Below are 24,019 nucleotides of genomic sequence, written 5' to 3'. Positions count from 1 at the left end.
CAGTCGTACATTTTAAATTTTGTAAAGGGTAGGGTGGGTAGGTGGGGGAGGGAGGGAGGGTGTGTGTGTGTGTGTGCAGTCGTACATTTTAAATTTTGTAAAGGGTAGTGTGGGTAGGTGGGGGAGGGAGGGTTCGTGTGTGTGTGTGTGCAGTCGTACATTTTAAATTTTGTAAAGGGTAGGGTGGGTAGGTGGGGGAGGGAGGGTTCGTGTGTGTGTGCATGTGTGTGAGAGAGACAAATAGACAGACATATCAATACAGAGACAGTGGGACAATTTGTAAAGAGTAGGGTGGGTAGGTGGGGGAGGGAGGGTTTGTGTGTGTGTGTGTGTGTGTGTGTGCATGTGTGTGAGAGAGACAAATAGACAGACATATCAATACAGAGACAGTGGGACAATTTTGTAAAGAGTAGGGTGGGTAGGTGGGGGAGGGAGGGTTCGTGTGCATGTGTGTGTGTGTGCATGTGTGTGAGAGACAAATAGACAGACATATCAATACAGAGACAGTGGGACAAAGGGAAAAAAAAAAAAAAGAGAGAGATAGAGGGAGACAGAGGGAGACAGAGAGAGACAGACAGACAGACAGAGCGAGAAAGAAAATTGAAAGACATTTAGAGAGAGAGAGAGGGGAGAGAGAGAGGGGGGGGGGGGAGGGAGGTAGGTAATGCACTGAGAAAGACCGACCACAGTAACTCCATACACATAAAGAATTTTAATGTCCCCTGTTCATATTTTTCTGACTTGGTTCAGCATGACATTCAGATATCCATAAGGTATAAATGTCTAACAATGAATATCTCACAATACAGTAAATGTATTAATAACAACATAACTATTACTAAATTCAATATTAATATAACCAGTGATGAAACCCTCACCACCAAAAAGAAAAAACTTTCGGGCACTTAATAGCGGAAATGTTACCGACAGTATTTCTAAAAGTTGGATTATAAAAAAAAGCGGACAAAAGCACCATATTGAGAAAGAATTATAGGTTTTGTGTACGTACCACATACCTTATTATTACAGTAAACAATAAAAATGTCTCAAGTTGAAAAATGGGAGAGAAAATCCCCTCCGTATTCACTCATAATACACATGTACACATTACGATACTAGTTGTTCTAAATGTGGGTTAAACTAACTATTCTGAAAAATGGGATATTTTAAGTTAACAAGGAAACAAAAAAGTCCAGATCTGAGACTTGAATAAATAGATAGATAGATAAATACATTTTTGAGTTATTTAGTGCCTATCAGAATATATCCAGTTGAACAAAGTCAATTAAATGGAACTTTTATTTCTGTTCTCATATCCTTTTTTTACAATTACAAATCTGAATGGTGCATTTTCAGTGGAGTTCAATATATGAAAACTGCAATCTGAGCCATTACACTGGTCCTTTAGTAGAAAATATTATCCACATGGTTCAACATAACCAAGTTAATAATAATCATACGAAGCACACATGTAATAACAAGTGTAATGACGTAATTTTGGGAAGCGACGTCATAACATGACGTTGCTTTTCCAGTCCTAGCTCAGACTGTGCATTTGAAATATGATGTCATTTCGTCGTCTCCTTCTAGTTGTGGTGGAAATATTTTGAGTTGGGTCTTGTTATTCATAAAGAAAACAACAATAATAATATGGATAATAAAGGAATTATTACACTCGCGTGTGAGTCGTACTGATTTTACGAAACTCGTGTCAGGATTCATGTATTTCCCTTGATCTCGCTCGGGCAATATAAAAATCCTGACACTCGTTTTGTAAAATCAGTATGACACACAAGCTCGTATAATAATCTGTATAGTATATCTTATAATGGCATCAAAATCAGTAATGTCCCCCACCCCTACCTCCTTTAATCAAACATATTACAGAGATTTATCTAGTTGTTTTGCAGTACCAATCAGACCTGGGGCCTAATTCACTAAACTCTCGCAAGTTTTGCGATCTCGCAATGCAATGCTAAAAGACTTGCAAAGAGGATGCTTTGTTGTCTAGCAGAGCCTAAGAGACCCTTGTGAATTAGGCCCCATATCTCTATAGAAGACAGATCTTGCAGTGCAATGCTAAAAGACTTACAAAGAGGATGCTTTGTTGTCTAGCAGAGCCCAAGAGACCGTTGTGAATTAGGCCCCTGGTGCTTATAAAACTTTTAAAGTCTAGACTCAAGATTAGAGTCTGAGACAGTAACATCGTGACAACGCCATACAAACTGTATGTGTGTGATGTCATTAGAGATCGAGTCTTTATAAGCACAGGGCCTGGCCCCTTCCCAAATGGAAGGAAGGAAGGAAATGTTTTATTTAACGACGCACTCTTAATATAGCCATGTTGATATTATATTGCGTTTTGATAAACAAATGATACCTAGTGTTGTGTAAGGTCGACGACAGTCGCTCTTCGCACCCTTGTTTTGGATTCGTACACAATAAATATAACATATCCAACGGTAATTTTTTTATATCACATTTTTGATGAATGGTACGTTTTTATTTCTTTCATCTTTTAAAAGTTACAACTTAATATTTTGCCTTAAATTATTAAAAATAACAACATATCAACTTGTAAAATGAATTGTCTTCGCAATATAGAATTTGGAACTATCAAGGTAAGTAGACCGATTTTTATTATAATGTTGCAAAGCATTGTATTAATTAATATAGCTAATTCTGAATTTGAATGACGTCAGTATTCCAATGACGACACTTTACATCTCCTTACAATAACACTAAACTGGGTACATGACGTTTCCGTTTTTAGAACGCTGGAAAAATGATAATGCAAAATTGCTATTGAACATTTATTATTTGATACTTACTAAAGCATCTGAATGTATTTGTAGAAAATCTTGTAATTAATAAATGGTACTACCCGGTATTTACGAAATATGAATTACGTTAAGATACTGTATGTTATATTAATTGTGTTTGAAGCCAAAACAAGTGTGCTAAAAGTGACTGTCATCAACATTAGTACCTTTTTTTTTTTAATCGCAATCTCAAGCTTCTTATGGTCAATTAAAAAATTTACTAGTAACCTGTGACAACAGGTTTCTTATTTAATTTTTGTTTTTGTTTTTAGAAGGATGTAGGTCAATGATAGAGCACTCTTCTGACTGAGGTCCTAAGGGTCGTAAGATCTATTACTATCAGTGGACACTTTGGCTCCCCACCCCCCATCCCAAACAACGCCCCCATTGCTGATATATCAAAAGCTGTGGTATGCACTGTCCTGTCTGTCAGAAAGTACATACCTGTGAAATAAGATCCCTTGTTGCTATTAGGATTTTACTGAATTAACATTTTCGGCAATCTGGGTTTTAGATGTTAAAGGGTTAAATTTTCCTTTTTTCGTGATTTCAACTTTAATTTTTAACTTCTAGTACTAGACATAAATTAGAACTACATATAGGCTTGCATTAAGTATGAATACCACAAATAAATTAATAATAATAATAATAATAATATATACAATTATACATCAGACTAGAATCTTCTACAGATATTACAAAGTATTATTATTATTTTTTAATTACAAGATGTCTGACTGAACAGACAATATTATATGAAGGCTTGCATTAATATTAATCGAACATGATACAAAAGAAGAAGAAAAAATAAACATTCCTTGACGAACACAAAGCAAGAACAAGTTACTAGTAAGATGAAATCACGTACTGGCATGAAACAAGAAGAATATTATGAAGCTGCGGTCTTTAAAAAGTTGTTTTTCGGGGGGTGTAAGAAACGGGGGGGGGGGGGGGGGGGCATGAAGAAACCTATTTTCTTCGCAGGAATGAAATAATTCATCCCAATTTTATCATCCATTTTTCCTCTTCGACTCTTCAGAAAGTCCCATCAAGTCTGGGTTATATCCCCTTTTGGTATCGTGCTCATTTTTTTTTTTTTTTTTTTTTTTTTTGGTCAGTAACAGAAGGCATTTTTGATTATCTCCCTTGGAAGTGCACTGGATCACCTCCTGAGCTGGCTCGTACCAGAGACAGCACCAACACTTTTCATGCCGAGTTTCGAAAACTGATCAACAGTTCAAAACCAGCATTAAATGCATAAGATTACCTCCCTTTGGTTACCAACTTCTGTATTGCAATTGGACTGAATCCTTGATTACTTCCCTTTGGTTACCAATTTCTATATTGCAATTGGACCGAATCCTTAATTCCAAGATTACTTCCCTTTGGTTACCAATTTCTTTACTGCAATTTCTTTTTATGCAAGATTTCACAAACTGGTCAACAGTACAAAAAATCAGCATAAAATTACCTCCTTTTGATGTTCATTTCTGTATTGCATTTCTACCAAATGCTTGCATGCATCAACATTTTCATGTCAGGTTTCACAAACTGGTCAACAGTTTAAAACCGACATAGGCTTATAGAATGTAGTTTCTTTTGGTGTCGATTCTGTTCACTGTCTTTGCAGTAAATCATGTCTAAACTATGATTCTCTTTCACTTGAATATAACATGTTAGCTGTATGAATCTTGCAACACAATGTCAGCTATAGATATATGTGTCGGACATACTTATTTATCTCCATTCCTCTTTTCTTATTAATTTGCATGAATTCTCTTTCACTTGGATACAACATGTTAGCTGTATGAATCTTGCAACACACAATGTCAGCTATAGATATATATGTCAAGACATACACATACTTATTTATCTCCATTCCTCTTTTCTTATTAATTTGCATGGATCGTAATTCGGTAACTCATCTGTCATATTTTCGTCAAACAGAAGCAACCATATCATTCTGTCAATTTCCTATAAGTAGAGCAAGGTTCTTTTGACAAATACGGAGGAATTGCCAACCAATTTCCATCCTGCCACTAGTGAGTGGGGTTCTCCAGACAAAAAGGAGGAATTGCCAACCATATCATGCTGTCACTTTCACAAGTTGGTCTCATTTCTCCGTGCATCTTTATTAGAGTGGGGTTCTCCAGGCAAAAAGGAGGAATTGCCTAACCCAATCATCCTGGCACTTTCACGGGTTATTCTCATTTCTCCATGCATCATTATTATGAATGGGGTTCTCCAGGCAAAAAGGAGGAATTGCCAACAGAATCATCCTGGCACATTCACAGGTTATTCCTGTTTCTCTGTGCAACATTATTAGAGTGGGGTTCTCCAGACAAAAAGGAGGAATTGCCAACCATATCATCCTGTCACTTTCACAAGTTGGTCTCGTTTCTCCGTGCATCATTATTGGAGTGGGGTTCTCCAGGCAAAAAGGAGGAATTGTCAATCAATGAACATTTGGGTTGTATTCCTTTTGCCGTACACTAAGAGTAGTGCCCTCCAGGTGAATTTTGATTAGTTCACCCACATCCAACTGTTATTTTTTAAAAAGAAGTAAAATATCTTCTTTCTTTCCTTCAACAGGGCTAACGAATCACCTTTCTTCATCCTATAGTCATTATCATAACTGCCTGAATTACTCCAGACTGGCATGTGACTTTAGGAAGCCATTATAGTTTTATTATCAATGTTTAAATAGCTGCATGTAACTGTCAACACATTGGTAGAACCTGGCAGTTTAAGCAAATCATTATTATTGCACTTTTTTGCTCCTGCAGTATTCCCAATAGTCGATCACAATTTCTGAAACAGTTTTACATTTTGAGACATTTTTTTTTTCCTTATGCCATTTGACAGCCAACTCACAACCCTCATATATTTAACCTTTCTTCTAGATAATAGTCCTTCTAGTACCGAACTTCCTGTTTCCCAGCCAATCAATGGTTGTGTTTTCAACTATAAATACTACGTTCCATACATTCATCATAGTGAGCACATACATTAGAAGATCATGCATTTAAGCATTTTATACATGATTATAAATACAAAGTTGTGGAACCAGCCAACATTGCTAATGAATCATTTGAGCATTTTTATGAGATTTCTTTGGTCCATTTTGTTTTTTTAAGTTTCAATGAAAACTTCAGGACTTGTTTGTTTGAACAATCAGAAATATTTTTCTCTGTTTACAGAGAATGCATGTTGGAATATTTTACATAATGCATCATATGAGACACAAAATTAATATCGTTATTGTCCTAAACTTGCACATTTTGAGACAGATTAAATAAATAAATAAAATTCTCATTTTCTTTGCAGCAAATGCATCAGTCAGTGAAGATATATGACACTGATAATGAATTTCAGACTTCTTGACATTTAGGCTTGTGAAAACATATAACACTTCCTTCCACTGGTCACAGAAGTGAGACTTCTTGCAAAACATTAATTCCATTGGCAAAAGATGCTTTTAAATCTTTTGACAAAATGATTTTCATTGGTCGTAAATATTCAAACTTTTGAAATAATTATTTTCATTGGTGTAAGAGACTTCTGGACCAATACAAATTGGTCAATGGACTTCTCTGTGGACTTCCACTGCTGTGGTGTAGAATAACCTGAAAAATATCAAAATATATTAGGTAATGAAAATATATCTATTTTTATTGGTCAAAAACCAGTCACATGACCTTCCGTAAATAGTGATATTGCCCTAAGACGGCCTTGGTAAATAAAAACATTATTTGGTCCATAAAACATGATACTGCCCTCAATGACAGTCAATAACTGATAAATATTAGGTAATACTAAACCAAATAATTTCCAAATGGGTCAAAGTTGGAGGTGATAGAGAAGTTAACACCACAAGTCCTGTGATTGGTTATAAATGTGAGTGTGTTGGTTGTAAAAAAAATTAGTTTCATCTGGGCAAAAAACGTATGCAATTTTATATCATTTAGTACCACTGTGTCAAGTTGCCTTGTGTTTGAAATATGTATGGGGTACCTGTAAAAAAAGTAGTCAAATTTTGTGCGAAACTAGGGGTGTTGTAAAACATCTGGTTATACCGAAAATGAGTCATAAAAGCTACCATTTTCTCCAGTTAATACTTTGGGGTAGGGATTGTAGTACTGATATTTATGGGTCATAGTTTGGTTGATATATTCCATATATACAGTGTTTTTAAACACAAACGTTAACATGGTCGCCTATGGGAGTTTATTTGGTATAGTACAACCATTAGCCACAACCCACTAGCTGTTAATTAGAGCTAGATAATGATCTGGACCCATATTCACGAAAAGGTGTAGTAAAGTTACGTCTACGACTAGCACTTATGTCTGCTGTAGATTTAATGCTTATATTAATACTTTTTATTATTTCTGAAGAAAGCAACATTTTGAAAGTTCATTTATAGTAAATTAGAGAGCAGAAATCCATGAATAACAGTACAGTCAGTAAAAAAACCCCAACATCAACAGACATTTTAATAACTGTATTTGGGAACCTGTAATCATCAACCACCTGTCTTAAGCGGTCACTTTTGTTGGCTTGCGTCCTATCATAGACAGAACACTCGGCCGAAGTCAGAGGTTGTGCCCACGACAGGCATACTTGAACAGTTCTCTGATGGAAGCATGCCAAAATTTACCCACATCCACACCCACACCCTCACCCACACCACACTCTGCTTATGTGGCCGATTAAGCCAGGTTTCACTGTGCTTACCAAATGTCTATGCGTGAAATAAGACGCCAAACACGTGTAAACACACGACCGGTATAACTGCTAGTAGAAGACGAGACGTAAACTTACAATGTTTAGTGAAATGGGCCCCAAACATCCATAAATCATCAACCGACATTTTAATAACTGTATGTGGCAACCTGTAATCATCAACCACCTGTCTGAAGCAGTCACTTTTGTTGGCTTGCATCCTGTCATGAACAGAACACTCTGGTGAAGTCGGAGGTTGTGCCCACGACAGACATGCTTGAACAGTTCTCTGATGGAAGCATGCCAAAATTTACCCACACCCACACCCACACCACACTCTGCTTATGTGGCCGATTAAGCCATGTTTGACTGTGCTTACCAACTGTCTATGACTAGATGCTATTTTCTGAAGAGTTTAAAGAGCTTTGACTTCTTGTTGGATGGAGGTGCCATCATCATGGGAACTTGATTTTTGTGGGTAACGTAGATCTGAAAGTAAAAATACAACATGACAACCTCTTATTACATTGGTACATCAACGTCTGTGGTATGTGCTGTCCTGTCTATGGGATGGTGCATATAAAAGACCCCTCGCTGTTAATTGAAAAAGAGTAGCCTATGAAGTAGTGGCGACAGCGGGTTTCCTCTCTCTATATCTGTGTGGTCCTTAATCATATGTCCGACGCCATATAACGGTCAATAAAATGTGTCGAGTGCGTCATTAAATAAAACATATCCTTTGTCTGTTTAACGACACCACTAGAGCACACTGATTATTAATCATAGGCTATTGCATGTCAAACATTTGGTAATTCTGACATATGGTCGTAGAGGAAACCTGCTATATTTTCCCCTTAATAACAAGAGATCTTTTATATGCACCATCCCACAGGCAGGATAGCACATACCATGACCTTTGATATACCCGCTGTGTGAATTTAGTATGTAACTTACGTGAAAATTCTTTGATTACGTAATTAATACTTTAACGACACCATGAATAAGGGTTGAAACTGAACTTAAAATACATGTAGGCCTGCTGGACTATTTTTTTTTATTTTTTTTTTTTTAATTAACACTCTTTGCACTATCCCTCAAATTATTGCATCAAAAGGACTAATTTGTTACTAAAATAGAGGAGTTATCATGACAAATTATCCTCTCTTTTTTTTTACATAAGATTTTAGAGTTGAAAAGATGTATATGTACTGTTTTACAACTGAATCACCCGACAGACTATTTTTATGAACTATTTCTCGTTCCAGCCAGTGTACCACAACTGATATATCACCCACTTGCATACCAGTTGTCCCTACAATGCACATTCTATGAACAGTCAGAACAGTCAAATGAGTTCAATGACCTAGTTGGAACTCGCTTAATGCTGGATTGACTCAAAAATGTCTGCTAGACTGGTCTAAGTGCTTCATGCTAAGCCAAATGGCCAATCAAATAGTTCGCAAATATTAATATTAGTGAAATGTTTGCTGGCTTAACTTTGGTTTGTCAATTTACATGTATTTTTGATCATGCCCAATGACACTGAGATTCAGATACTGTTTTAATATTTACTTTTAACCTGTTTTCAGTTCACAAAAAAAGTAAAGTTTGTTTTATTTAACGACGCCGCTAGAGCACATTGATTTTTTATCTTATCATCGGCTATTGGACGTCAAACATATGGTCATTCTGACACTGTTTTTAGAGGAAACCCGCTGTCGCCACATAGGCTACTCTTTTACGACAGGCAGCAAGGGATCTTTTATTTGCGCTTCCCACAGGCAGGATAGTCAGTTCACAAAGTATATTTTATTTTTAACAATAAGCAAAAACTACATCTTGAAAAAAAAAAAAAGCAATATCGTCCACGGCAAAAGAAATGCCACAGAGAATGAAAAATTCCGCGGCAATCTCCAGGGCATTGCCAATCGCCGCGGGCAATTACAGGGGTTGATTATATAAAAACTGTTAAATGTATTTTTCTTCTTCTCATATCCTTTGTACAACTACAAATCTGACTGGTGTGTTTTCAATGGAGTTCAGTATTTTTTTTTTTCAGTGCACTCAAACCTTGACCTGATCGAACAAAAATAAAATTACTTACAGTACAGGGAGGCTGCACCCAAGGCTCTCCATCTATCTGCATAGGAAATCGCTTTCGAGTCCTGCAACATACACAGTTATATGAGATGTACAACAAGCAAACCATGTGCTAAAACAGGAATAAACAAATTTATTATCCACATAGTTCAAGATATACAAGGAAATATAACCAGTATGACACAAGTGTGTTATAATGATTTCATGTGCACAATGAATGACGTAATTTTATGAAGCGACGTCGTAACATAACACGGCTTCCCTAGTCTTAGATCTGTGTAATCACTTACCAAAATGATGTCATTTCATAATGTTCTTTGAGTTACATGTCAAATGTTTTGACATGGTCCTTACTTGTTATTCATAAAAATAATATTTTGGATAATATTGATAATAAAGAAAATATTACATTCGCGTGTTTCGTACTGATTTTACGAAACTCGTGCCAGGATTCATGTATTACCCTCGCTGTTGCTCGGATAATACAATAATCCTGACAATTGTTTCGTAAAATCAGTATAACACACTAGCTTGTATAATAATCTCTAAGAATACTGTAAAATTTTATTTAAAGATGGTGAAAGGGATAAACTCCAGAATTACAGTGAAACTTCTCAAAACCAGACCCTCGGTAAACCGGAATTCCCCCAAAACAGGACGTTTTTCATGGTCCTTTTTTAAAAAATATCTATGCAGAAGAGAACCTCTCTAAACCAGATACCTCTTAAAAGCGAACTTTTTACTTGGTCCCTAGGATGTCCAGTTTAGAGGAGTTTCACTGTATATTTAAAATCAGAACCTTTCACAGCTAATGTATTTGTATTTTCAAGTTTTAATGTTAAATAATTTTGCACCAGGCATTTTAGTCATATTCTTCTTCGGAGAACAGGGGAGGGATTCAGCTCAGTCAGTTGAGTGATCGCTTGAGGCACTTACATCGCAGGATTGAACCACTAAGTGGATCCATTCAACTGATTGGGGTTTTTTAACATTCCAACCAGTGCATCACAACTGGTCAAAGGCCGTGGTATGTGCTTTCCTGTCTCTGGGAAAGTGCATATAAAAGATCCCTTGCTACATTAGGAAAAATGTAGCAGGTTTCCTCTGATGACTACGAGTCAGAATTACCAAATGTTTGACATCCAATAGCCAATGATTAATTAATCAATGTGCTCTAGTGGTGTCATTAAACAAAACAAATTTTCTTTGGTGAACAAGAATTTATGCAGAATTAAACATCTCGATTACCATAAAATACTTACTTGATGTCGCATCCATAAATATTCATTTTAATGCATGTTAAACAAAATAAAAATAAAAACTTTAAAAAATAAAAAAATAAAATGCAACTTTTGATTTAATAAAACATTTTTAACATGCATCAAGATAAAATATTCATAGATGCAAATATAAACAAAATTTTATTGATTTAGGAATTAAAGTTTGTTACAAATCGACCTATAAATGTGAAAACTTACCACTAATGTATTTTATTTTTAAATATGATCTATTTTAATTATATTATATTCCTTTTATGCCTGCAGAATCCAAAATTTATTACTCCAGCGGTCACTCATAACAGGAAAAATATTTTCCTTATTTTCTCAGCGAGAAATATTCTGCATTGGTCTAATGAACAATATTATTGGATAATTTGACACTTTCAAACCAGTGACCTTGTCGGTACTAAATATGACGTCATCACGATTTGGCACACACACAAAATGACGTCATTTTGTTTAAAGAGTTTGCATTTACAGTTGTCTGTTTTTGGTGTTAAATTTATAACAAAATGTTTTTGAAAATTATCTATGAACATGATTAAATTACAAAGTCATAGCAATTCTCAGAACAGTGTGTAAAGTGGTTTACATCGTTTCTATACAGGTTGGCCTTCGTGCATGTGCGTCGAAAATAAAGGTTTTTAGAGAAAAAATAGCTGAAAATTATTTCACTCGGGACATAAATTTGATAATAACTGGTAACTCATTTATTATCCTCTATATATTAAGGATGGCAGATGGCGGGTTTGCATCCAACCTAGAGCAAGTTTTTTAACAATTGTAAAGACGTACGGCCTTCACACCAGCTTCTCTTTTACTGATCATTAACCCATGTTCTTGATACACACGCTTGTATATTAACTGGACATATAACCACCAAAATAAAAGTCTTATACACCCAAAAAACAAACCAAGCATATTCTGAGAGTATTGCTAAAGCAATACATGTCCCTTGCTGGGCCCAACACATTTTAAGAGCTCCTAAGTTCAAGGGCCATAACTCTGTCAAAACTGCTTGCTTCTTCATTAGTAGAATAGAACAGAATAGATGTTTAACGACACCCCAGCACGAATCCTCATTAAAGTCAAACGATCTGGTAACTCTACATGATAAAGCTAGGACATACTACAACAACTCTCCAGAAGAAGTTGTATGGCACAAGTAGTGATATACAGAGACCAGTATCGTTCACAGTCACTGCTGGCCTCAACGTGTAGTCAACAAGCGAACGAAAAGAAGAAGAAGAAACTAGACATAAAAATTGGATCAATATACTGAGGCACTGCAAAAACAAAAAAGTCCAGAAAACTATATGTGGGACTGATAAACAGATGGATAGATGGACAGACAAAAAAACCAGATAGAGGCAACAGCTATAGTCCCGTCCAGTCTGGTTCGACCGGTAGTGGACTAAAAATAGCAACATTATCTTTGAAAAAGTTGACATAATCACTGAAATAAAAATAATAAAAAAATCAAATAAATGAAAAATGTAATATTTTTCTTATATCTGAAAACAAGATTTTACCTTATGACAACTGATGAGCATTGAGAAAGACGTTTGGCCGACGCCCGCAGTCCTGCATACACTTTACCCACGTGCATACTGTTTTCTAAACCAACCACCTCAATTAGCTTGTCACCCATATCTGAAAATAAAAATATTTATTAAGTATTCCTCGCTTTCATTTGTAACTCTTCATATTTCCATTAATGTTTATAGTATGTTTACACATTAAAATTAATTAAGGATCAGAAAATATTTTTGGCATTTTTCATTAAATATGGTTAAAAAAAAATAGCTTCTTCAGTTTTTAGCAAACAAATGACAAGTATCGTTACAAACCAATGTGTAACTAACTGTAGCCAAATGTGCATTTTAGTAGCTTGTAATCAATTTCTGTCTTTTTTTTCATTGGATGGTATGGCAGTGGCGACCTGGTCATCACCTAGGAGAAGCCAGTTGTATGTCTTTAAATTGTTATCACACATATATGTGTTATCAGTATGTGTTATCAAAAATAACGATTGATGTTCTCACCAACGAGTGTGTAAGAAATTTTTTTAAAGACTGAAATTACCTACTAAATATAGTTACCATTAATCTTACAACTCGTTTAAAATATATCCAACCATGTTTTATAAGATATGTAAGAAATAACATAACATTTCATCTTATTATTTATCTTACAACCCATTGTTTAAAAATGTATCCAACTCGCTTTCGTTCATTGTACAACTCAACATAAGATAAATGGTATCTAACGGCCACTCATGTAGCAACCTCTGTTTAGTACATACCTATTCAATCTTACTATAGTGATAAAGACGTTTTTATACCGTGTGATAAATTGATTTGGTATCGCACACATGTGCGATCTGGACCGGAACTTTTAAATGAGGAATTCCCTTTTTTATTTTTGGCGCCTTTTCATATATGATTTACAAATGACGTCACATCGTATTTGAAACATTACACAAGGTTGCCGCAGAGTAGGATTCTTAACGTTAATAAATCCATGAAAAGAGTTTTGATCATAGATTTAACAAAGTGTTTTTATGATGTTAAATTAAAAAAACGTTTTTGTAAAACATAAAAGAAGGTATGTAATAAATACAGAACTTCACACAAGTTGTTCACTTCCTATTTATTGCACTTGTTTATTTTGCGAAAGAATATACCACTTGATCGCTACGCGGTCTCGTGGTATATAGTCTTGCACAAAATAAACTTGTGCAATAAATAGGAAGCAAAAACAACTTATGTGAACTTCTGTATTTTTAAAGCCAGTCCCTTTAAAACCCTGATCACCCTCTGTAAAGGCGAGATAATACTTTAAAAATTAAACCCTGATCACCCTCTGTAAAGGCGAGATAATACTTTAAAAATTAAACCCTGATCACCCTCTGTAAAGGCGAGATAATAATTTAAAAATTAAACCCTGATCACCCTCTGTAAAGGCGAGATAATAATTTAAAAATTAAACCCTGATCACCCTCTGTAAAGGCGAGATAATAATTTAAAAATTAAACCCTGATCACCCTCTGTAAAGGCGAGATAATACTTTAAAAATTAAACCCTGATCACCCTCTGTAAAGGCGAGATAATAATTTAAAAATTAAACCATAATCACCCTCTGTAAAGGCGAGATAACAATTTAAAAATTAAACCCTGATCACCCTCTGTAAAGGCGAGATAATAATTTAAAAATTAAACCCTGATCACCCTCTGTAAAGGCGAGATAATAATTTAAAAATTAAACCCTGATCACCCTTTGTAAAGGTGAGATAATAATTTAAAAATTAAACCCTGATCACCCTCTGTAAAGGTGAGATAATACTTTAAAAATTAAACCCTGATCACCCTTTGTAAAGGTGAGATAATACTTTAAAAATTAAACCCTGATCACCCTTTGTAAAGGATATAATAATTAAAAAAATTAAACCCTGCTCACCTTTTGTACAGGTGAGATAATATTAAAAAAATTAAACCCTGATCACCCTTTGTAAAGGTGAGATAATAATTTTAAAAATTAAACCCTGATCACCCTCTGTAAAGGCGAGATAATAATTTTAAAAATTAAAGCCTGATCACCCTCTGTAAAGGCGAGATAATAATTTTAAAAATTAAACCCTGATCACCCTCTGTAAAGGTGAGATAATAATTTAAAAATTAAACCCTGATCACCCTCTGTAAAGGTGACCTAATAATTTAAATATTAAACCCTGATCACCCTCTGTAAAGGATATAATAATTTTAAAAATTAAACCCTGCTCACCCTCTGTCAAGGTGAGACCTAATAATTAAAAAATTTAACCCTGATCACCCTCTGTCAAGGTGAGATCTAATAATTTTAAAATTAAACCCTGATCACCCTTTGTACAGGTGATATAATTTTTTTAATTAAACCCTGATCACCCTTTGTAAAGGTGAGATAATATTATTAAAAATTAAACCCTACTCACCCTGCACAGCGATGGTGAGTTCCGCTGACGACATACTGCTTGTGGAAAACTCCTTGTCCTTATCTTTCTTCGCCTTCTGAGCTTTTCTACGTTTCTTCTGGCTTGGGTTATCTCCCCATAGATTTGTTCCGCCATATATGCTGGGGATGTTGAGCAATGCAATTCCTTCCAATCGAGGTCCACTGGACAAATCTAACGAGTTTCCATCACACTGCAATCAAATTTATTACTTTTTAAAAAGTGAAGAAAAGTCAGTGTTCGAGATTAATGGTATCCCGATATCCCGGGGATACCAGAATTTAATTTTGGATACCAGACTTCAAGAACCCTGTATCCCACTGGGATACCATATGATGATGGGGTTTTTTTTTAATCCGGCATTTTTATTTTTCGCTGAAACAATGAAAGTCGTAATTTACTGGTGAAATTAAGTAACAGTATTTTCAAGCTCATACCCAGTCTAATGCTATACCGTAACAATATCTCCCCCAACTCGTACTCAGTTTAATGATACACTGAAGCAATAGTGGCATAGCAATAGAATGGGGACCCCTAAGTCACTATTGTTTTTGTTGTATGTTTCCTCCCTTCAAATTGTATTTGAAATATCGATTCCACATTTGCAGAAAATTGATAGTTTGCTTTATCATTAGTAATGTCAGAAATACTTATAGATTACTGCTAAATATTAATCTATGTCAGTATTACTCAAAAATAGATGCAGCAAATCCTTTTGCTGATTCCGTGTGATTGCGAATTTCACGAATTCCGTGATTTTGATTGTGACATAGCAATAGACTGGGAACGAGAAAGGTGTCGTCCAAGTTTGTTACAATGTTATTTATGAATTTCATTTAAGTGGGATAATAAATTCTCAGGTGGGATACCAGATTTTGAAATGGTAGTATCTAAATGGGATACTGCCACAAATTTTTAATCTTGAACACTGAAAGTGGTCTGGCGCACAGCACTAGCTAATGATCACTGATGATAAGGATGTATAGTAGGTGGTTAATTTAAGTTGTCTGTAGGCTGAATAAATAATCAGTCTGCACCCCACCCCCTTCTCACTCCATCATCGTTCATTGGTTATAATCAGTTTGCACCCCACCCACTTCTCACTCACTGAACAGGCTGACTATATTTCTTACCCCATCAAAGAACAGGCTGACTATATACATGTATCTCACTCCATCACAGAACAGGTTGACTATATTTCTCACCCCATCATAGAACAGGACAGGCTGACTATATTTCTCACCCCATCACAGAACAGGCTGACTATATACATGTACCTCACTCCAATACAGAACAGGCTGACTATATTTCTCACCCCATCACAGAACAGGCTGACTATATTTCTCACCCCATCACAGAACAGGACAGGCTGACTATATTTTTCACCCCATCACAGAACAGACTGGCTATATTTCTCACTCCATCACAGAACAGGCCGACTATATTTCTCACCCCATCACAGAACAGGCTGACTACATTTCTCACTCCATCACAGAACAGGCCACCGACTATATTTCTCACCCCATCACAGAACAGGCTATGTTCTCACCATTATGTCAATATGCTCGTGTAAATTCTTGCACGTAGATGAAAACTGTTCTGATGTTCCGAACTCGAAATACCACAACTTGTTCTTCATTCTGAAACCAAAAATAAATAAATAAATAAATAAATAAAGTTTATGAATGGTGTCAACAACCAATGGGTCCACCAAGAAAGTCCATCCTTACGACACAAGTATTTAAGGTGAGCACTTTACTGACCAAGCTAAATACTGCCCAAACCCAGCATGAACAAAATAGTATGTACATGTATTATACACATACATGTAGGAATAAAATATATAGATCAACAGAAACAAAAAAAATTATATTCAGTGAAAAGTCTTATTTTCACTGTAGTTTAGTTACAGTGAAAATATAGAAAACATATTTATATTTTGTGAACAAGTTCCTGATTCAATTATCTCCACTGAAACTTATTATGATCTGATTATTGAGGTAAGTGTCGCTTCATCGTTTTTACTTTTATGATTACTAATGCAACTGATCGTATTTGAAAAGAAAAACAAAATTAATTTAAACAGAAGTACCTATAAAAAATGGAACTGAGGTGTAATGTGTAAGGTAAAATTTAATTTGCGTTTGATTCAAGTTTTATTTTTGTTGTTTTTTGGACAATCGCTTTATCAGGTGTGTCTTTTCAGCAGTATTATTAAATAATTATTAATTTAATAATTAAATAATGGTCATTTTTATTCATATTTCTTTTTAAAAGTCAAGTCCATGGTCAAGAAAATTTTGAGAAAAACGTTTACCGGACAAATAGATCTATATCATGACGTTATGTGTTTTCGATAGCATAAGTGAAAGATATATAATTAACAAAAAGCGAAAGATATTTGTAAAAAATTAGGAAAGATGTATATAAGAGGGGACAATAATTAAAAATCTTCGGTAACCGGAAGTCAGGTCACGTGAGTTTTACTCAGGTAACCAATTGTTAGTTCACGTGAATATAGTTATCGTAACCGATGAGTTAGGCCTACCCAATCCTAAAACACTTGAACTACGGTTCTGTGCTACATTGGTGGTTCAAATGTATTTAAAAACATAAAATGATTTTCACTTTCATTACTGATATATGGTACTTTTAAATTTAGAATGTAATTGTTCACCACGTAACCAATTGGCGGTTCTCGTAATTTTAAAGTTGCATAACTGACATGCAAACAGAACAACGGTTCTCATGAAATATTGTGCCCTGTATAATAAAAAAACCATTTAATTTTTACGTCAACTCGAGATGCGTGAAAACCTTATTTTCACACATCACGAGTTGACATAAAAATCATATTTGAAAAACAAACATGCAATAGCCTCTATGTATTAGATGTTCAACTTTGTCTCAAGACTCTAGATACAGTCTTAACCTTCTGACTACTGCAGGCGAGATATCTCACCCGACGTCACGTCAGTCGACATACTGTACACTGTATACAGTGCATTCCCCAATTCATATTTTCCGCCGTTTGTACACGAAATTCACCAGAAACACTTGTATAACAGGAAACAGAAGACAATTCAGCTTACTGTATATTTCGGTTTTTGTTTTTCAATCCAAAACAGCTTGAAATTTTTAGTTGAAAAATTGGTTTTTGGCAAGTATTTTCACTTGACAATAATGGCGGCACATCGCGGTCATTTTCAGGGATCAATAGCTGATTGTGACAGCTAATTTGATAATAAATTTGATTGTTTTACCAACAACGAAAATCACCAAATATTGGGATATGAATCGTAGTTCGTTTTTAAAAAACAAATTCTGATCAGAAAATCAGTTATCGGGAATAATAGACATAAATACTGGACAGCTGCCCACAAATGTCGGTAAGTAAATGCGACTTTTTCGATTTTTTGCCTAATTTTAGTCAACATTAACTGATCTAAAATATAAAAATTATAAAACCACACGATAATAATACTTACCGATTCATATATGAACTTTAATTTATGTATTTATAAATTATTTAAGTGAATATATATGAGTAAAAATTACATGTACAGGTAGTACTAAACCAAATAACTATGGCCGTACCAACCATACCCGTACTGTCTGTGTTGCCCCTACAGCTCTAGTTCATAAATAATTACTTGTATAATGTTAACCACATACCGACTATTGAATTTCTCCGGATGTCTTTCCCTCATTATATGGAACCGATGACATATTGAGGCATCCTAAAAGAAAATATCACAGAACTCATTTAAAATACGCATACAAATACACAGAGATACCTGCCAGTTGTTTTCTCCATGTTCTTTATTGCACAAGTTTTTATTGTTCAAGAGTATTGTACAAATTGGTTCTGTATTTATTACATACCTATTCAAGACATTTTGAAACCATCTGATAAATGTATTTTGTATCGCATATATGTGCGATCTGGACCTGAACTTTTAAATGGGGAATTCCCTTTTTATTTTTACTGCAGTTAGCATCTTTTTATTTACTGACGTCATATATGATTTACAAATTACGTCACATCATATTTTGAAACATTACACAAGGCTGCCGCAGAGTATGATTCTTAATGTTAAATTAATCCATGAAAGGAGTTTTGATCATAGATTTAACAAAGTGTTGTTATGACGTTAAATTAAAAGCTGATTTTGTCAAACATACAAGGTGGTACAAAATGTATGTAATAAATATACAGAACTTCACATACATTCTTTTCGCTTCCTATTTATTGCACTCGTTTATTTTGCGGTCTCGTTGTAAATATTCTTACGCAAAATAAACTTGTGCAATAACTAGGAAGCGAAAAGAACGTATGTGAAGTTCTGTATATTTAACACAACTTACTTCATCTGGAAAGTTATTTGAATTTTGTTGAAATGACAGAACGCTGAGTTAGGGACATGACGACATTTGAGTTGACAGAACGCTGAGTTAGGGACATGACGACATTTGAGTTGACAGAACGCTGAGTTAGGGACATGACGACATTTGAGTTGACAGAACGCTGAGTTAGGGACATGACGACATTTGAGTTGACAGAACGCTGAGTTAGGGACATGACGACATTTGAGTTGACAGAACGCTGAGTTAGGGACATGACGACATTTGAGTTGACAGAACGCTGAGTTATGGACATGACGACATTTGAGTTGACAGAACGCTGAGTTATGGACATGACGACATTTGAGTGAACTACATGTGTATTACACATGCAAGATTTTGTATTACACATGTTCAATAAAATATCTTTTTATTGTATGGTCAGAATGGCCTTTTATTATTATTTTGTTTGTTTTGTTTTGTTTTGTTTAATGATACCACTACAGCACATTGATTTATTAATCATCATCTTTTGGATGTCAAACACTTGGTGACTTTTGACATATAGTCTTAGAGAGGAAACTCGCTACATTTTTCTATTAGTGACAATGGATCTTTTATATGCACTATCCCACATACAGGCTAGCACATACCACGGCCTTTGATATACCAGTCATGGTGCACTGGCTGGAACGAGAAATAGCCCAATGGCCCCGCTGATGGGGATCAATCCTAGATCGACCACGCATCGAGCGAGCACTATACCACTGGGCTACATCCCGCCCCCGCCCCGCCCTCGCCCCCACCCCTTTTATTGTATGGTCAGAATGGAATATTATTATAGTAAGATTAAAAAGGTTACCGTATATTGCCGTGTATTAGCCGACTCCTTGGATAAGCCGACCTCTTAGTTTGACCCTAAATATCTAGTACAAAATCAATGGCCTTGTGTATAAGCCGAAGTCATCATTTGTCCAGCTGTATGTTGTATCAATTTCAATAATACTGTCAACAAATAGACTTGTGCTTTTCTTGTTCATTATATTTGTTTTCCCTTTAATTATTGCAAACACGGTAATCGCGATCGCAATCAATGCGGCAATGCTAACATCTACCATGCCATGAAAAATAATTTAGAACTGATAAAGCATAACAAAAAAATAAATAATTCAAGCTGTAACAACATATCACTGCACACAAGTAATTAATTTATTAACTGGGACTGCAAAAAGTAAAATCATTGAAGCATGTTTAATCCCCAATCACACACACAGAACAAAAGATCATGCCGTCCCTGACTGCAGCTGTTCACTGTATATGGTATGGTCATGTGACAATAGTGGGAGTAATTATCGTCCTGAAATTCTTGTTATGTTTTTTCATTCGGTAATGTTAAAAATGAGCTTAATTTATTTATGGCATTACTTTACAGTTTAATGCACCCTCCTAACAAAACAATAATATTAGAAATATAATACTTGTTTAAAGAAAAAACACCGTTTTGTAACTTAAATTTGCTATATGAAAGACTGGTCCCAGCATAGGTCAAACAAAGATGGCGGACAGTTGGAAAGAATACGTTTTTACCATTGAAATGACAATAAAACAAGTAATTTTTTTTTTATTATTCATCAAACTTATAATGCATTCAAGAACAAAAAACTGCATAATATTGCATGATGGGGTGTTTTATTTATACTGTGCACAAATTATTGTTACATAATCTGTGAAAGGCTATGGGTCTGATCAAAATTTTTAAGTCACGGTCGGGAGTACATTTTCGATTGGAATTTTATGCTCCAATTTGTTGCCTCCATGTATAAGCCGACTCTCTTCTATTGGAAAGTGTTTCTAGACTTCAAAAGTCGGCTAATACATGGCAATATACGGTACTTAGGGTTTAAGCTGGATGCCAAAACTTAATAGCACTTTTCACCGCTGCCACCATATAACAACATTTAGGATGAAAAGTAGTTGTTTATTATGCTGTATGTACCACGCCTACAGAGAAGTAGTTGTTGATGTTGTACGTACCACGCCTATAGAGAAGTAGTTGTTGATGATGTTGTAGGGGATGGGGTCGCCCTCTTCATCGTCAACATCCTCGGGCTTGCTGAACTCGATCTGCCAGCGATCCATCATAACCACTGTACTGGTCTCTATCTTCTTGAGAATCTTCACCAGGTTCTCACCCTCATACCCTGAACACAAAATAATAAAGTTACAGTTTGTTCTGTTTAACGACATCACTGGATCTTTTATAATGCACCATCCCACAGACAGGATAGCACATACCACAACCTTTTATATATACAAGTTGTGGTGCACTGGCTGGAACGAGAAAAGAGAAAAAGTCCAATGGACCCACAGACGGGGATCGATCCTTTAATGTTAAATTTTAACCATTGCCATTGCTGTCTGACAATTAATACATATACCTTTGTAAAGACAAGATGTTTGTTTTTAAACAGTAGATTTTTAGATTTTTTTATTTACAGGAAATTTAGTATATTTTGTGTACAAGTACAATGTTTTAAACTTGTAGAATCACTGACCTCCGCCCCATCGTAAACACCTGGCAAGGTCGTTCCCCGTACCCAGAGGTAGAACCGACACAGGCGGTCGCTCTATGTAATCCAGCTTGTCTGAAAGTAAAACACAGACCAGTGTAATCAACATAGTGAAATAATAACCAAATCAGGCTAACTGTCACATCCTATAACTCTGTGCATGGATATACAGTAAATGATAAAATATTAGCGATCTTAAAATTTAGTGAAATCTAAATAAGTGACATATTAGCAACATAAAATGTTAGCAAGGTCATCATATCAGAAACTGACATAAAAGAAAAAGCTCAAGCTGAAGGATCTGGTTAAATAATACTTTTTATCTATTTTGACTTTGTATAATTATGCAGCTTATAGACAGCTGAATTTTAGTAGAAAATTGCAGAATATTCCTGCTAACTAACTATTGTTGTTTGCTATCCATTTTGGCTTAATCAGTAGCATGTAATCACTTGTGTACCGGCCTCGGTGGCGTAGTGGTTAGGCCATCGGTCTACAGGCTGGTAGGTACTGGGTTCGGATCCCAGTCGAGGCATGGGATTTTTAATCCAGATACAGACTCCAAACCTTGAGTGAGTGCTCCGCAAGGCTCAATGGGTAGGTGTAAACCACTTGCACTAACCAGTGATCCATAACTGGTTCAACAAAGGCCATGGTTTGTGCTGTCTTGCCTGTGGGAAGCGCAAATAAATGATCCCTTGCTGCTAATCGGAAAGAATAGCCCATGTAGTGGCAACAGCGGGTTTCCTCTCAAAATCTGTGTGGTCCTTAACCATATGTCTGACGCCATATAACCGTAAATAAAATGTGTTGAGTGCGTCGTTAAATAAAACATTTCTTTCTTTCTTTCAATGTGTTCTGAAATTGGGCCCAGATAGCTGAAGTGTGTGCCCAGGACAATATGTTGTGTCTTCAGTCAATCACCAACAATTCAGTCACACAAACATTTTTCGCGACGGTCTGTTGTACGTCTCTTTAAATTCAGCGCCATGAAATATTAGCATTTTGTAAGGACTCACTAAATTTAATAAAGTTTTATGCTCGCTAATATTTTATGATTTACAGTATGCTTCTTTACAGAAGGATATATAAGTTCGCTTTGTTTAACAACACCACTAGAGCACATTGATTTATTAATCATCGGCTATTGGATGTCAAACATTTGGTATTTTGACATATAGTCTTAGACAGAAAAGCCACTAGGTTTCCATTAATAGCAAAGGATCTCTTATATGCACTATCCCACAGACAGGATAGCACATACCACGGCCTTTGATATACCAGTCGTGGTGTACTGGCTGGAACGAGAAATAGCACAATGGGCCCACAGACGGGGATCGATCCTAAACCGACCGAGCATCAACAAGCACTTTACCACTGGGCTACATACCGCCTGCCTTGCTGTAAAGATGAGACAATACATACTGACATAGACTCACCCATCGTGTCAAGAAGCCATCCCACAGTGCCGTCTCCACCACACACGAATATACGACAATTAGGCACATCCTTGAAAAACTGGAGTCTGCAAAATAAAACACATGTAAGGACTGTCGGTTATTTCTCTTTTATCTCACCTTCATGTAAAATTCTTTAATCTCATTGGTTGTTTGCCGTTGGACAAATCCCTTATCCCCCTGTGGGCGGAGCCAAATTCTCTTATCCCCCGTCTGTAATTTCCAACAGTTTCCAGCCGCCCCAGTTAATGCTAAAGCAATAATTAGATTATAAATAACATTGATAATCAATCAAGTATACATAATTAATTTTATTTTTACTATAAAATACACTATTTCAATACTTTTAAAAGCTGCAATGTTGAACTCGGCCACCTAATTACGGTCGTGGTGTTATTGTATTAATGCGCGATTAGCAACAGTTGTTTTTTTGTTTTTTATTTTTTATATAATTTTTTTTTTACTACATACATTTCTGAGTGGGTTTTCTTAATTTTTATTAATATCTGTTTCAGACAATTTCGTATTAAAACATTTGAAGTTAAAAAATCGTTCATCGATGGAACTATTTTTCGTCACTGGCAAGTGGTTTCGTTCGCGTCCGCGTGGTACGGCTTCGTTAATAAATTGTTAACAATTATTGTCTGGCGTTATTTTGATTATTTGGCTATATGGTTTAACATGTCGGCAAGATAAATTCGTTGTAGAAGCATCTCTCGGGGTATATGGCTTT

The 24,019-nt window shown here is 35.5% G+C and overlaps 1 protein-coding gene across 1 annotated transcript in view; it reads right to left on the bottom strand.

The window, feature by feature from the left end:
- Positions 1-2,213: 2,213 nt before the first annotated feature.
- The window catches only part of LOC121385335 (diacylglycerol kinase beta-like), a 112,305-nt gene continuing 90,499 nt past the window's right edge, over positions 2,214-24,019 (bottom strand). The window contains 10 exon segments of the mRNA XM_041515977.1: positions 2,214-6,448; positions 7,927-8,036; positions 9,652-9,712; positions 12,460-12,580; positions 14,898-15,108; positions 16,465-16,555; positions 18,591-18,655; positions 21,294-21,460; positions 21,815-21,904; positions 23,269-23,354. Of these exon segments, the coding sequence (XP_041371911.1) occupies positions 7,947-8,036; positions 9,652-9,712; positions 12,460-12,580; positions 14,898-15,108; positions 16,465-16,555; positions 18,591-18,655; positions 21,294-21,460; positions 21,815-21,904; positions 23,269-23,354 (982 nt within the window). The 3' untranslated portion in view covers positions 2,214-6,448; positions 7,927-7,946.

This window comes from Gigantopelta aegis, chromosome 11 (genome assembly GCF_016097555.1).
Source record: "Gigantopelta aegis isolate Gae_Host chromosome 11, Gae_host_genome, whole genome shotgun sequence".
In the NCBI taxonomy this organism is placed as follows: Eukaryota; Metazoa; Mollusca; class Gastropoda; order Neomphalida; family Peltospiridae; genus Gigantopelta; species Gigantopelta aegis.
This window is presented reverse-complemented; position numbering and strand designations above follow the sequence as displayed.